This window comes from Galeopterus variegatus, unplaced genomic scaffold, assembly GCF_000696425.1.
Source record: "Galeopterus variegatus unplaced genomic scaffold, G_variegatus-3.0.2 Scaffold17974, whole genome shotgun sequence".
NCBI classification, from domain to species: Eukaryota; Metazoa; Chordata; class Mammalia; order Dermoptera; family Cynocephalidae; genus Galeopterus; species Galeopterus variegatus.
Window position 1 is genome coordinate 1 of NW_007744085.1, and position 16,734 is coordinate 16,734.

Sequence of the window (16,734 nt, forward strand, 5' to 3'; positions counted from 1 at the left end):
AAAAAATGAGCCTCTATGCAATCCTGTGACTTCTTTGTTTCATTTTAAGTCTGCCGAACTGTAATAAAAATAAATGAGCTTTAAAGTGAGGGGAGAAAACTAACATTTGTAATTTTTAGTAATTGGTACTATCAGTACAATTTAATTTGTACCCATATCAGTCCAACTTGCCAGATAATAGATATTTTTTGAGCACTGTTTTTTAATCATTAATGTTTAACACCTTTTAGGAATGTCATAAAAGTTATAAACTCTCTTCCCAGAAAAATAATCACACGGACATGACAAACTTTTTCATATGGTTTCAGTGGGTCAAAAAATGCCCTGAAGATCCTTGTGGGGCAAGTGTTCTATGAATACCAAGAATTTTTTACTAGAGAAATCAAAGAGCCCCAAAGGACCATAAAGAGTAATCAAATGAGGAAATTGCTAATCTAACTAATGTCCACATTTGATTTAATAAGGAGGCTTAAAAAATGGTTTGGCTTTGGAAAACTAGTCAATCACAATCAACTAACTCAGCACTAGTCTGAAGTGTCAGGATTACCATTCCATTCTATTCATTTTAGTGTTTCATTATTAACAGAGCTACTAAGAAGGATGCTAACTCATTCAAATACTTACAGACTACAGTTATATAGGTAGAAAATATGAATGCTTCTGCATTGATGCTTTCATTTTACATGTAGGCTAAGTTATCCAATCATAACTTCAGAGCAACGTTAAAAGGAAAAAAAATCATCAGCCAATTATTCTTCCATCTCATATAATTCTTTAAAGTATTAAGTGATTAGAACTGAAGTTCTTCTTTAGAGAAACATGACAGAAGCAGGTGTTACTAAGGTGCAATATAAACTGGAATTCAATAACATTCTACTAACCTGTGGCAGTAAAAGTCTATCTCAACACTTGCTGATAGTGAAAAGGTGCCAAAGTTAATGCAAAAAATAATGCATTAATTACAGTACAGAAACTTTCCATTAAGAGTGAAATAGCAAAGAGCATGGGAACAAAAAGAAGTTCAAAACACACTTTAGTGAGATTTTTGCAAATGAATGTTTCTTTTTCTTACCATTGTTACTTGTAAAATATTCATACATTAGAGCCATAGTCCTTAGAGGATGATGCTATTTGCTCAATAAGGATTTCTAAAAATAGTCAAAGAAAATTCAATTTCTTTTAGAAAATTTCCTTTAGGAAACTTTTAGCCCCGTCTTCTCAATATGAAGAAAAGTTTCTGTTTTGAAGTGAGTTATACCCAACTAGCAGAGGGGTTCTTTCCCTGAAGTTAAGAGATATCCTAGAACTGGAGGCAGTTATTCCAGTTGTAAATGACTTCAGGAGTTGAAATAGGAGGTAAAATAATGCAAACCAAAGAGTTTCTCAAACAGTCAACATTTTGGAAAATTTGTTATGAATGGGGTAAAATAAAATTTGATTTACTAATTGACCGACACATAAACAATGTAATCTTTAATGTACAATGTAGTCTATAAGCATAACTGGTCTTACAAATGGCCATTGGGCAACAGAAATCTAGGACAAAACTTCAAATAACAGAAGAGAGAAATGAGACTCAGACATGTTAAGAGACTTACATAAAATCAAAAAAGCAAGTGAATTGTTACAAACCTAGAGTCATCATTCTTCTAATGAGACAGCAGATCCTGTCAATTTAACCTCAAATATATCACCCAAATTCTTCTTTTTATTTTTTGCGGCTGGCTGGTACAGGGATCTGAATCCATGACCTTGAGGTGTTATAAAGCTGCACTCTAACCAACTCACTTAACTGGCCAGCCCCTCTCCCACATTCTTAAACCAATGTAAAACTCTAAGCAGTCCCTATCTCTACTGCAGTCTTTCTAAGCACTTTGGCCAGCACTATTTTTGTTTTTTTAAAAAAAAATTAAACTAAAAATCACAAATCAAAAATTGGTGTCAATTACTCTACTTAGTTCTTCTGAGCAGCGCAGATAAAGTTCAAGATTCAACATAGTCTGGAATGATCCTTAAAACTTTTTCTTCCTAATCTACTTCTAGCTTTATCTCTTACTAGTCCAGTCACATCCTAGCAGCCTCCAAACTTGGTGTATTTTTTCATATTCTCAAGCATTGGCACATGCTGTTCCTCTGGCTAGAAACACCTGGAATAGATCTGAATAACTTATGTAAAATACTAAGCAAGATACAAGGACAGGATAGATGCTAAAATGTTAATTTCTCAATTTTTATACATTAATTTATTACTAGTAGTATCTACCATTTATTGAAAACTTACTATGTGCATCTCAAATGCAGAGTCTCATTTATTTCCTAATAACTCTTTGAGGTATTTCAATATTAGACTCTTCTACTTCAAAAATGAGGGAGTAGACTAAGAAAGAATAAGAAATTTTCCCAAGGTTTCACAGTTCATGACAGAACCAGAACTTATGCCCCCAGAGATCTGATCCTAAAGGCTGAGCTACATGCAAATATAAATACAGTTATGCATCATTAAATGACAGGTATATGTTCTGAGAAGTGCATTTTTAGGTGATTTCATCATTATGCAAACATCACAGAACATACTTACACACACCTAGATGGCCTACTACACACCTAGGCTATATTTTTATGACTTGGCAGAGCATTAGGTTTGTTTACAGCAGCATCACTTTAAACATGTAAGCAACGCATTGTCACTAGGAAACAAAATAGAAAACTTTAACAAAACAGGAAACTTTGAAAAAATAAAAATATCCCTTATAAATGCACTACTGAACTTTGAAGGTGTGGGACTAACTTATTGAGAAAGCCTCCTTTATTTTATTCTGTTCAGAATATAAAACTGTTTTTAAATGTAAATACCCACATAAGTATCTACATAAATTGTTCACTCTTATTAGCTGACATTTTGGTTTAATCTACAGCACTCTAATCCTCCATTAGTACAAACATTAAGGATGATCATGTGAGTTACAGATTTGGTTATTTACCAAAAAATAATAAAAAAAGGGAATATGAGTATTACTAGTGAAACTTAAATTATTCTTGATTGCTTAAAAAAGGATTATATACATTCAATTACATATTTAAGACTTGACAAAGGTATTTGGATAGTCTGACATTAAATAAGATACTTCATTTCTTATTTATCAGGTGATAACACTACCTTAGGCTCCATGGGGGCCTTTTCTGAGAGTTGTAGTAAGTCTTCATAGCAAATTAAAAAACAAATGAACGAAACGATAAACTCTTGCATCTCCTAAAATAAACCAATGTTTGGGAAACTGAAAAATAAAAACACTAATCGCAAAGCCAATTACCACTATTTTTCTCTCTCAGTCTCTGGAAAGCAATTTGTGAGGAAGGTCTGGTGAGCCACAAAGTCACTGCTCTAGATATTTAAGGTTTAAAATTATAAATTAACAAAAAGGAACTAAATCTTGAAGTCCAACTTGCTTTCGATACAATCTATTCCTAAAGCTTCCTACTTTTATCAGAGAGCAAAAATCTTGAAGACAAATATAAGCATGACCAACTTCCTATTTAAATCTCTACAATGTGTGTACTTTGTCATTTAAACCAAAAGATTTAGATTCATTTTCTGCCTTCATCTTCATCTTTTGGTTGTGTATCACAGTTCAAATAAAAAAATCTACACTTTCATCTCCCTCAATCTGCTATCTACGGATAAAAAAAGACTAATGTAAACAGGCACAAAATTAAATGGCTTCTTTACAGCAATTAACAATAGATTGACTTTTCTTTAATCTACATAATCAAATCATTCCAGTGTTTAGCAGTAATAACTTTTCTATTTTCCTGGGGATAGCCAATGTCAACTTCTGATAGCTTTATGTGGAAAAATGCTGGATAAAATAGGACTTAAGAAATGATGGAGTAAGAGATATAAAAGGCACAAACACTATTAGGATCACATAAATATAGGAGAGTATCAAGAGAACAATAGGGATTAATGTGAGATTACAGAAGTAAAATACAAAAATATGTTTCTTTTCCCCAGATAGGAAAAAGTTCAAATTAGCAGGAAACACTTTTCTTTTAAACAGTTGCCATCCATTTCGTAAGAAAAAAATTATTTTTGCTTGGTTAATATGGCTTTAAGTACATATATTTGTTAAACACATTTGCATTCATTTAGAAAATAATCATGTTTTTCATTACAGACACTTCAGCATGTTCAACCAATTCAAGTAGTATTCATTAAAATTTTTTTTTTTTTTTTTTTGTCTTTTTGTCTTTTTCCGTGTCCGGCAACGGATCGCAACCCTCAGTGTTGCCCCCGTACCGGACAGGGGACCGGCAACGGGATCGCAACCCTCGGTGTTGCTCCCGCGCCTCACTCAGCCAGTGAGCGGGAACCGGTCTGTATGTGGGATCCGAACCCTCGGGCGGGAGCGCCGCCGCGCTTCCCAAGCGGCGCACTATCCAGTGCGCCACCGGGCCGGCCCAAAAATTTTTAAGTAAAGAAAATGATATCCAATATTCCCTTTTCTTCCTTCCACTACTACTATGGAAATTCGGTAGAAACTATCAAAAAAACAAACATTAGAAACCAAACTCAAATCCCTTCTTATCTCAAAATATTCTGGATGCTTTTAAGCATGGTGAGGTAATAATGAAAATTATTTATAGGTTACTGGCACAATTCAGAATGCACTCTCAATATTATACCCTTTTTTCCCTTCAAAAAGGCAGAACTAAAAAAGACCAAGCAAGTAGCTTAAAGATTTTTGACATACAAAGAACAAACGCTATTTTTAAAAAAAGGACTTAACGGAAAAAAATACAAGAACCATTCTAGTACAGGTCAAATTCCTTTACAGTAAATATAAAAAATGACAATAGAATATTTAAACTGTTGACTAGCAGACCACATAAATCATACTGATATATATATTATTGAAATATGATATAAATCATATTTTCATGATAATATTCACACAAAATATCTAATGCAAGGAATGTTATCCCAGAGGCTGTCCATATACTAGTGGTCATTAAGGTTAAGAAAAATTTATACTTCATAAAATTTACTTAAAGAAAAAAAGAAATAACAGGTTTGCCTCAGCTTTCCACTGTCTTCTTTGTCTCCTTCCTTTTCTACTTCCCATCCCACTCTACTCTGGACATTAAGGGAAGATTGGGGCACTCAGAAGGAGATGGGAGCCACAGTCTTCCTGCAAGTCAGGGTCCATGCTCAGAATCTTCCTTCTTTCCACTCCCAAGACAGACAAGAGTTCATTGATTGGCCCTCTTCCAGTCAGGGAAATTTTCTAAAGTGTTATAAACCATCCAGCTAGAGAAAAGAAGAAAGGAAAGAAAAGATAAAAGGAAGAAGAGAAACAGAGTTGAAGAAAGGAAGGAAGAAAGAAAGAGAAGAAGCTCCTATGTTGTCTTCTGTTTACTGAGGAATTAAGGATAAGAAATCTTATAAGTGTAGAAAGCCAATATATTTTAAGGTTAGAAATTTTAATTAAAGAAAAGGAATAAAAACCCTATCTTACTTTTTTGGTTTGTGTTTCTTCCTGAGGAGGGTGAGGGAGCAGCAAAATCTAACAGACATCAGGTACTCATAATCTCAATTATTCTCTCTAGCAGATGCTTGAGAAGCATTTAGGTCTCTTGGTTACTGTGTATAATAAACCTCTTCCCAGGGATCACACGATATATCTGTTCTCAAATTTGATTGTTCACGTAATTTCCCAAGGAGACTTAGGGAAGTTTTCAAAATGTACATCTCTACCCACCTCCCTCCATTCCTCCCTCAAAGTATGTATTCATGGGTCTAAAAACAGAACTATTTTGTTACTGTGTTTTGAAAGATCCCCAGGTGATCCTGATGATCAGTTGGGTTTGAGAACCACTGTTATAAACACACTTTATTATAGATGTATTCTGTACTTTAATGAAAGCAGACTGGTTTACAGTGTTATGTGGCTTCTCAAATATGCTTTACTTCTCTAGTGTAATCTGATGCCTTATACAAAAAGTGTTTACTAAACAGTCAAAGAAGGATGCCTATCTCTTAGATAAAACTTATACAAATTGGAAAAATAGGTATGGCTTTTTGAGAGAAGACTGAATTGTGAAATAGTGCTAATATGATGGAGAAAGGGAAGGAAAAACATACTATAAATCTAACATGAATATTAAGCCAATGATAAATTCCAACTCCCTTATAGCTGTACACATTTAAAAATTTTGTTTCTTTTGAAAACAGGTCAAATATGTTGAAGATTATATCCCAAAGGGCAAAATGGTAATTGTTAAATAATGACATAATTACACATGAATGAGTCATGTTAGAAAACCTAGTTTTCTTAAAAAAAATTAAAATTGGTATAATCTCGATAATGCCATTGAGTTTCAAGTGAGCATACTAGATATTAGAAGTACTTCCCGCTTCTACTTCAGAATTTCTTTGGTTTCAATTAATTACTATTTAATTAGTTATGCAACAAACAAGATAAAGGACAAGGCTGAAGGGTTATATCATTCATTACAAAAATTATAAATTAATTTTGCATTATGTACAAATAAGTTGCATAATGCTAGGGGTAATTAAAAAATGAATGATGCTAATAGCAAACATTTATGTAGCTCTTACTAGGTGCCAAAAACTGTTTTAAACACTTTAAGTGTATTACCTCATTTTAATATTACAATCCTAAGGGGTAGGTTGTTATTATCATGAACACTTTACAGATAAGGATGCTTAAGCACGGTATGGTTAAGGAACTTGAGCAAGGACACAGAGCTAATAAGTGGGGAATCTGAGATTTGAACCTATGTGGCCTGGCTCCAAAGTCTGTGCTCTTACTCAGAGTACTATGATGCCTTTTTTCAAGGAGATTGCAGGTTATGAGACACAAACAATAGTACATGAACACAAATAATACAAGGCAGTATATTAATTCATTCAGCAAATATTTTTAAAGAATAGGAATCATGAGAAATCTAGGTAAAGATCTGCTTAAGAACACAAATTTTAGTTAAAACATTTTGGAATAAATGTTTCCTTATATAATTTAAAAGTTTTATTAGTTAAAAATAAGATTAGAAAGAATAAATTTCATTATATGACTGAAAACAAATCAGTCATAATTTTCATAGAATGAATGATAACATGGTTTCGCAAGCCAAGTTTTGCTGCACTTGGTTTCAAGGGAGGGAAATTAGGGAAATTGTTATCCTAGCCCCACTTACCCTAGAGCTACAGAAACTTTTAATATCATTCCTGATGTCTCAAGCCACAACAGTAAAATGTCCAACCTTAATGACCAATGCATTTTCTGAGGATAGACTGTACATTTCTGTTCACTTTTGAAGAGCTAAGGGAGACTTAAATGTCCATTACAAGTACTGCCTTTTACCATTAGCCGTTCATTTAGAATTGGTGACTTGATAAGTATGTCCGATGTTATTCAGAGCTGACAAACGATGATGAGGGTATGCAGCTTTATCAGAAGTTACCATGAATTCAGGATCTGCCCCAACAAAAATACGGTGTCCCTTTTTACACAGACATAATCACTTAGGGACAAACATTAATTTGCATACTCAAAACCTTTTTATTTCATTCCAGTGGTTTCAGATAAGAGTCATGCCATAGAAGAATCCATATATAGAACACATATAATCACCTTTACCTAACTTCAGTCTCTAAATAAAGCAATGTTAATAAAAAACATACAGCCTACATCTGGGATCTTTTTCTTTCTGACTTAAGAATATCCTTTAAAGTTTTCTTTAGTGTAGGTCTGCTGATGGCAAATTCTTCAGATTTATTTACTTGAAAATGTCTTTATTATACCTTTGTCTTGAGCGATTTTTACTGGATGTAGAATTCTAGGTTGGTAGGTGTCTTCTTTCACACACTGAATATCTAATTCCACGGACTTCTGGCTTCCATTGTTTCATTGACAAACTGGCTGTCAGGCTAATTGACAATGTTTTCAATCGTTCTTCTTTTAAGAATCCTTCTTTCAGGGAAAAGACAGTCTCTTCAATAAATGATGTTACGAAAACTGGATATCCACATGCAGAAGAATGAAATTGGGCCCTTACCTCCTCACACCATATACAAAAAACAACTCAAAATGGGTTAAAGACTTAAATGTTAAGACCTGAAACTGTAAAGTTATTAGAAGAAAACAAGGAAAAAACTCCACAAAATTGGTCTGGACAATGATTTTTTGGATACAATCCCCAAAGCACAGGCAACAAAAAGAAAAATAGATTAACGGGACTGCATCAAACTAAAAAGCTCTGCACAATAAAGAAAACAACAGAGTGAAGACTGTGGATTGGGAAAAAAATATTTGCCAACCAACAAATGTGTTGGGTTAATCCAAAATATACGAAGAACTCAAACAACTCAATAGCAGAAAATAACCCATTTAAAAATAGGCAAAGGATCTGACTAGACATTTGTTGAAAGAAGATATACAAATGGCCAACAACTATATGAAAACATGCTCACCATGATTAATCATCAGGGAGATATATATTAAAACCATGATAAAATATGCCTTTTAGAATTCCTATTATCAAAAAGGCAAAAAGATAACAAGTGTTGGTGAGGATGTGGAGAAAAGGGAATCCTGGTAACACTGTTGGTAGAAATGTAAATCAGAACAGCCATTATGGAAAAACAATGTCAAGATTCCTCAGAAAACTAAATACAGAACTACTCTATGATCCAGCAATCCCACTACTGGGTATACAGACTGTCCCCGACTTAACAATGGCTTGACTTTATAATGGGTTTATCAGAGTATTAAATGCATTTTCAACTTAAGATATTTTTCACTTATGACGGGTTTGTTGGGATATAACTCCATCTTAAGCCAAGGAGCACCTGTATATCCAAGGGAATTGAAATTAGTATACTGAAGAAACATCTGCACTCCCATCTTCATTGCATCATTATTCACAATAGCCAAAATATGGAATCAACCTGACTGTCCATCAACAAATGAGTGGATAAAGAAAATGCAATATATATACACGATGAAATACTATTCAGCCTCAAAAAAGAAGAAAATTTTCTCATTTGCAACAACATGGATGAACCTGAAGGACATTATGCTAAATGAAATAAGCAACACATGAAAAGACAAATACTGCATGATCTCACTTATATGTGGAGTTTAAAAATGTTAAACTCATAGAAGTAGAGAGTAGAATGGTGGTTACCAGAGGTAAGGGGTGGGAGGTTGGGAAGATGTTAGTAAAAGGGTACAAAGTTTCAGCTAAGCAGGAGAAATACATTTTTGAAATCTATTGCACAGCGTGGAGACTCTAGTTAATAATAATGTAATGAGTATTGTAAAATTAAGTGAACAGATTTTATGTGAGGTGATGGTTATGTTAATTAGTTTGATTTAATCATTCCATAATGTATAAAATATCAAAACTTTACATTGTATCCCATAAATATATACAGTTATTATTTGGCAATAATAATAATAAAAAAAGAAACTGATGGTTTAAAGGGAAAAAAAACAATCCTTTATATTTTACTTACTTTCAACAGTTTTACTATGTTGTACCAAGGTGTGATTATCTCACCACCAGCAGGGGTCAAAGGATCAGACACAAATGGCTTTAATCTAGCCCTAAGTTAGTTAGCTTTATAGAAGAATATAGGATAGAAAATTCAGCATGCACAGTATCTTCAAACTCGTCAGGATGCCAAGCAACCAATCACATGAATAGTTCTTGGACCTCTCTCCACCCATGCAAAGAGTACACACTGTTGCCAGAGACAGTTAAGGTATATGTGGTTCACTTAAATACAGAGATGTGCCTTGGTTTCTTTCCAGTCTTACACTATTCAATTTGCACAGATGTGAGGCTACTATGCCAAGTCACAGTTCTCTCAGTGCAGATGCAATACCACAGATGGGGTTTCAAAGTAAATTTATTATTATTATTTTTTATTTTTATTTTTTTTCCTTTTTGTCTTTTTTCATGACCGGCAACGGGATCGCAACCCTCGGTGTCGCGCCTGCACCGCGCTCTACCAGTGAGCGGACCGGTCTCTATATGGGATCCGAACCCTCGGCGGGAGCGCCGCCGCACTCTACCAAGTGCGCCACCGGGCCAGCCCTCAAAGTAAATTTAAGAGATAACCAGCCCCTAGCACATAACATTCCATATTCGTCTTAACTCAGTATATTCCCAAGGAAATAATGCCATGAGCAGACAGACCCAAGGCCAGATTTTTTTTCAGGCAGGCCTAGGTCTGTTCAAGTCCAGGAATGATGTTCAACCTTTACTAACATTGCAGATTTCAAGTCATTCATTCTCTGCAATTCAAAGGTTTACTGAATTTCTGGCTTGATGTATTTCATTAACTCCGTATAGTCCTCAAATAATCCCTTCTAATATTTGCTCCTGCTATATTATTTCTCTTCTCTCCCTTTAGGTCTCCTGCTAAATAAGTCAAATGCTTTTACTTGACCCTCCTTTTCCATATTTCTTAAAATCATTTTTGTCTCTCTATGCTTCCATCTGTATAATTTCTCCTAATTTACCTCTCAGTTCATTAATTCTTTTTTCTACTTTGTCTTCCATTCAACCCATCCACTGAATTCTTAATTTTGATGATTATATTTTTTCAGCTCTAGGATTTTCATTTTTAAAATAGTTTCCAGTTCCCAGTTAAAATGCTCAATCTTGTCTTTCATCTTGTAAGCACGGTTACTTTCAAGCTATGTCGATAACTCCAATATCCAAAGCTGCTGTGATTCTGTTTCTCCTATCTGTTGCTTATGCTGGTTTCACTCATGCTATCTTGTCTTTTCCTATGTTTGTTTATTTGTGATTGTGCCCTAGTAATTGTATTTGGAAAACTGAGAAAATAAATGAAGTCCTTAGATGATGTTATTATCTTTTTTCAGAATGAATTCAAGTTTGCTAGCTGTGGACACTGGCAATTCAGTGTCACCTCAATTCAGTTTCAGGGATTGATATGATTAGAGTTGAGTGGCAATCACTGTGAAGACTTATCTTCAACCGGATTACCCTAGATTACATCCCTTTGGGGATCTAAAACAAAGTGAGTCACTCTCATGCAGTGATAGGCACTGGACTCCAATTCCTGTGACCCTGTGAAGCTGCCATTAGTGCTTTCAGCCCACCCCACCAAAATTGGCAAATGCTCCCAGGGGAAAAGTAGACTCAAAAGCCAAGGCTCTCATTCCTAGTCTGGTAATTCTTTTCTGTCTTGTTTGCTTTCCAATGCCTTCAAACAGGTTTTTGTTTTTAAAATACATATACTTTGTCCAACTTTTCTAATTCTACTTAGAGAACAAAAACAACCAAGTAAGCACATAAAAAGCTATTTTTAGGAAGTTGACACTAACAACTAATGTTTACATAAATCAAGATAGTAAAAAGCATTATTTCTTCATATAACTTATGGAAGAACTTATACATTAAAATGTATGAATAAGTGAAAATTTGAGGAAGCTTTTTTCATAACCTAATAATGTAACTTTCTTGTCAAGAAATTAAATATGTTTAAATATCTTATAGAAATGTATTTTATAGCGAGCAATTCTACACTGAAAAAGTATTTAATTAGGGCACGTATAGGCTACTCTCCTTTACCTACATCGATTTTTTTTTTCTTATTATTAAAATACTAGCTCAGCTGAGTATTTATTGAGCACATACTGCATATGATCACTAAGGAAAATGAGACACAGTGTGTGTACTCTGGAGGAATTTCCAGACTTATAGGAGAGACATAAAGAGACAATGTGATAATGGCTATAAGCGAGTACATACAAGATGTTATAGGTCCATAGGAGGAACACCATGTCAGCATGACATTGTTCCATTAGTGACATTTCAACTATTACTTTAATGCCTATTTTCTTTGGTGATACAATACTAAGCAAAAAAGAAAATACACATCACACATGCCAACTTATACTTTAAAGTAAAAAACAAAAAAATGCTGTGTATACATAAAGTATTATATGAGACACCAAGGTGAAAAAACTGATATGAAAACTTACCCCATCTGGTAGTGCCCGCCAGCACACAGCACTAACAAATTCATTTGTATCATCTTCTTTTCTGTCTTTGTCCAGAACACTTTTGACCGTATCAAATTTAAAAGTTAGCAAAGTCTTAGAAAGTCCTTTATAGTACAGATAAAGGGAGTTGTTCTCACTTCCTAAAAATAAATAATAATAATTTTTTTTAGAATGGGAGAACTTGGTATTAGGACATCACATTCAGACAATAATTATCTCCCAAAGTTTTAGCTCAAAGATCAATAATCTCCTAGGGTCAAATTTGTAAAGCTAGGTCACAGTACCAATTGGAAATCATGTGAGAAAAGGATTCTTGGACTAAAGCTATACTTTACTAATCCAAACAATCAATGTTAAATGGTAAAACAATACTGATAATTCTAAAGTTACAATTATCATAAAAAAATCACTTATAGCAGAGGTCTATAGTAGAATCACAAATATGTTATTATAGCAAGAATTTTAAATTACATTTGGAAAGATTTCTATCTAGAGAAGAAAAAGAAAGTGTCAGCACTTACACAGGCAAATTTTAATAGCCTACATAATTCATTTCCCATTCCCCAATAAAGGCATTACTTTATTAAATTAGTGGTCCATAAACTTATATTTTTAAACAGTCTATATCAAGGTAGGATCATTGTGCCAGATATTTGGTTTGGTGGTGCTTAGGTTCATACACATGTGAAGAGAGTCAACACATGTGAAGAGAGTCAATTTTATTGAATAAAGCCTAAGTCCTCTAAAAGTACTGATGAAAGCTCATATATTCAGGCATTAGATACAGTACAGCATTTGAATAATATCAAATTTTATTTTTCTACTTCTGATTTAAATTTGTATAAATTATCAATAATAAAAGCCTAGAATAGTCAATGCTACCCAGACTGCTTAATGAAGAGAATGGTAGATAGAAGGAAATGAATATTAAGCTTAAGATGACAAACGATGTCTCTAAAATTAGAAACATTATTAGAAAAAATTAATACTTTCTTTTCTGTTCATTTATTTTTTGGCAGCTGTCCGGTAAAGGGATATGAACTCTTGACCTGGCTGTTACAAGACAGCACTTTAATCAACTAAGCTAAGAGGCCAGCCCTGCAGAGATTAATATTTTCTGTCTTGTATGTAATATCTATAGAAATTGTTATAATGGAGGACAACTACTAAACAGTTAAAAATCTTATACGATATTTCATGTGTTCAGGGATGTGCTCCATTATACAGTGGAGGACTAATGCTCTTCCAGTACAACCTAAGGAAAATTCATAGTGCTAAGGTATCAAGTCTATTATGCTACCTTCTGAGTGTACAGACCATTTCCTGACTTAGTATGTAATCTATTTTAACTGAATTCAATATCTAAAGATATTACTTACCACAAGCTATATAATCTCCATTAGAAGCGAGGCCTACAAAGTTTTTTTCATTAATATGACCCTTGAAGGAACGTAGACAGTATGGTTTCCCTACATTCCACAGTTTTAGCTGGCTGTCTGTTGAGCTGAGGTAAACACAGAATTAGAACATATTTAAGATTTCATGGCATTAAACTCATTACTACTAATTAGAGGCAATCCAGTTTGGTGGTTAAAAATGCAGACTCTGGAGCCAGATGGTCTGAGTTAGAATGTTCAATCTGCCATTAATTTGCTTTGGACCTTGGGCAAGTTAGGAAAACTCACCAGCCTCAGTTTTTCATCAGTTAAATGTGAAATATAATAATTCCCACTTTATAGATTTAAATGAATCCTATGAGATATTGTGAAAATTAAATAAATTCATTTAAAATGCTTTCAATAATGCCTGGGCATATAGGAAGTGCTCAATAAACATTAGGTATCAATACCACCAAACCACCACCATAAAACAGTGAAAGAACTTTACTGGGATCTGGGCTTAATTTCAGGGATACATTTGTTCCTCTTGATTTGATTTATTTTCCAACTATTGAATTATATTAGTACACTGAATTTAAACTAGTTTTGCAGTTCAGTCATTCCTATAAGTGTGGTATTTAGTTGAAAGGCCTATACAAACTAGTTTATCTTTGCAGAAAGAATATGCAAATGTAGTTATTTACCAAAAAATAATTGAATGTAATAATCACTAGTAATCTTAACATACAAAGATAATTTTAGGACTTCAAAAAAATACCGTATTTTAATTTTTCTCTTTTTGTTGAAAAGAAAATGGATCATACTAATTATTTTGTAAACTACTTCCCCACATTGAACAACTTGTTTTACATTTTTCTCTGTAAAATAAATACATCTCTCTATTAATAACTACACAATAAATTATCTTTTCTCTTTCTCTAACATTCACTGAATAGGACACTATGTTAAAGGTTTTAATAAATCATTTTATTTAAAGATTCACAACATAAGGTAAGTACTATTAATAGCTTCATTTTAGAGATAAAAAAACTGAGGTTTAGAAGGTTAGGAACATTTCCAAGGTACCACAGCTCATAAATAGTATAGCCAAGATTTAAACTGTCTGATTTCAGAGGCCAAACTCCTAATTCTTTTAATAACTCTCCATTGCTTCTCATCATTTTTTCAACATAGTATCTATTCATAGATATCTGTTTTAATTTTTCTTTTGCTTATAAATAGTACACTGAATATTGCTTTATGTTTATATTTTAAAATATATTTTGACATTAGTTTTAATATTTCTAAATACACCTATGAATGAATTTGTTCTATATACTTTTAAGGTCCAAATCTGTCCAAGAAAAAAAATCATTATGATTTATAGAAACTAAGAAGGAAAAAGATAATTGAAAGTATATATTACACATCCACTTTAATGGGGTAAACTAAGATTTCCAATTTATGCAATTCAATTAAGTAAACACATACTTCAGTTAAGTGAAGTCAAACTAACTGATTTAACATTTATAAATCTGAAAATGAAGAAAAGTATTTTTGCCATATACTCCACCATCCATATTTGACTCTGAAAAATATTTTAATTATTTATTGCCCATTATTTTTATTCCTAAAGATGGGATACTTTTTGACTGGTTACCATTTAAATTTGTTAACTAATTATCTATATTACCTCCACTTGGAAAACTCAGTTCCCACTTTCTTCCCCCCCCCCTTTTGTAACTCAATCCAAATTACCTGTTAAATCAATTCAAATTACCCAGTTCTTATTTAGAGTAACCAGTGTAGAGGTAAATGTGGTGGGAGATGCCAAATACAGTGCACTGGCATTAATAATTTCCTGAGAGATAAGAAACTAAGTAAAAAAGAAGAAAACTATCATTAAACTTGAGAAGAAATAGTAGATATGAAAAAGACAGAAATTAAGTGAGTATTTACTAGGGTAATAAAAAATAAACAGAACTATGAAATGGATAACCAAAATATGGGACTGCCTATGTTGGTAGAAGAGCTTGGCCAATATTTTGACAATTGAGATTTATTTACCTTGCTGACATCTTATTATCTTCAAACAAAGTTAAAAAAGAACTAGAAGCTTACATAATGATTCTCTAGTTCAGAAGGTTTTATGGCCTTTATAAAAGAAAAAAAAAAGTTCTCTTCAAAATATAGAGATCAACATGTCAGTATAAAAGCCAACCAAATATTACTTAAAACCAAAAATAATTCTACAACTGTAATGCAAGTAGATAAATATACAATAATATATTAGATGGCTTTAATAAATAAAATAGTTCTTTCTATTGCATCAACTATGCTGCTTCTCTCTTCATTAGGAGAAGCAATAGCTGAAATACCATCCTAAGTTCAAATGCAATCAAACTTAGAAGTATTAGTTAACTAGTGTCTTCAGGATTTCATTCACAAACAACATATAAAAGTGAGTAATACAGACCAGAATATACATGTATTTTAATTGAACAAGATATAAAAATCTACTATTTAAGAAAAAGTACATACACTCCAATGTTATTCTTTACGTACATCACAGTGACTTTACAAACTTGTAAATGATGACAGTGCTCTGTATTAAGTTCAACCTCTGAAGAAAGTAATACTCACGCAGAGACAATTTCCTCACCACTCACAAACTTTGCATAAGAGACTGCTTTTCGGTGTCCTTTGAATACCATGATTGGTTGTTTAGTGTTACGAAGATCATAGTAGTGGACACAGTGATCTAAAACAAAACAAAACAAACAAAATGAGAAAAATATAGTAAGTGAAGAAATGGGAAATAAAACTAATTTTAACCGATTTTGGTGTTTTTCATCAAATGTTTTACAGATAATGTCAAATCTCTAACAGCCAGAAAACTATGGGGTACAAATAATTTGCAACAATAAGGAAGATATAGATTTTCTGCTTTGTTTTTAAGTCTAGGAAAACATGGTTGCATAAAAAAGTGTGTACAAACACATGCTAATATTAGTCTGAAATGAAGTTCCACTTGGCTGTTTACAGAATATAGTATTAAGGTTTCAAAATAACTAAAAATTTAAAAATCTATCTTCACATTTTAATGGCTTTATTAAAAAGGTAATATAAATATTGTGACATCTGGATAAACATAATGCTATATTATTTCCCACATTTGCTTTTTAAAAAGCACATTATTGAGACATGTTTGCATATAGTAAAAATCACCCACTCTAATTATACAATTCAATGATTTTTACTTAATTTATCCAGTAGTGCAACCATCACCA

At 32.9% G+C, this 16,734-nt stretch overlaps 1 protein-coding gene across 1 annotated transcript; it reads right to left on the reverse strand.

Annotated features, from left to right (window-relative positions):
- Positions 1-10,138: 10,138 nt before the first annotated feature.
- LOC103582807 (E3 ubiquitin-protein ligase RFWD2-like) lies at positions 10,139-16,209 on the reverse strand (the record flags this gene model as incomplete). The annotated part of the gene is made up of 3 exons (XM_008564301.1): positions 10,139-12,205; positions 13,445-13,569; positions 16,088-16,209. Coding segments are annotated over 3 exons (492 nt in total), but the record flags the coding sequence as incomplete, so codon positions are not given.
- Between the last annotated feature and the right edge of the window lie 525 nt (positions 16,210-16,734).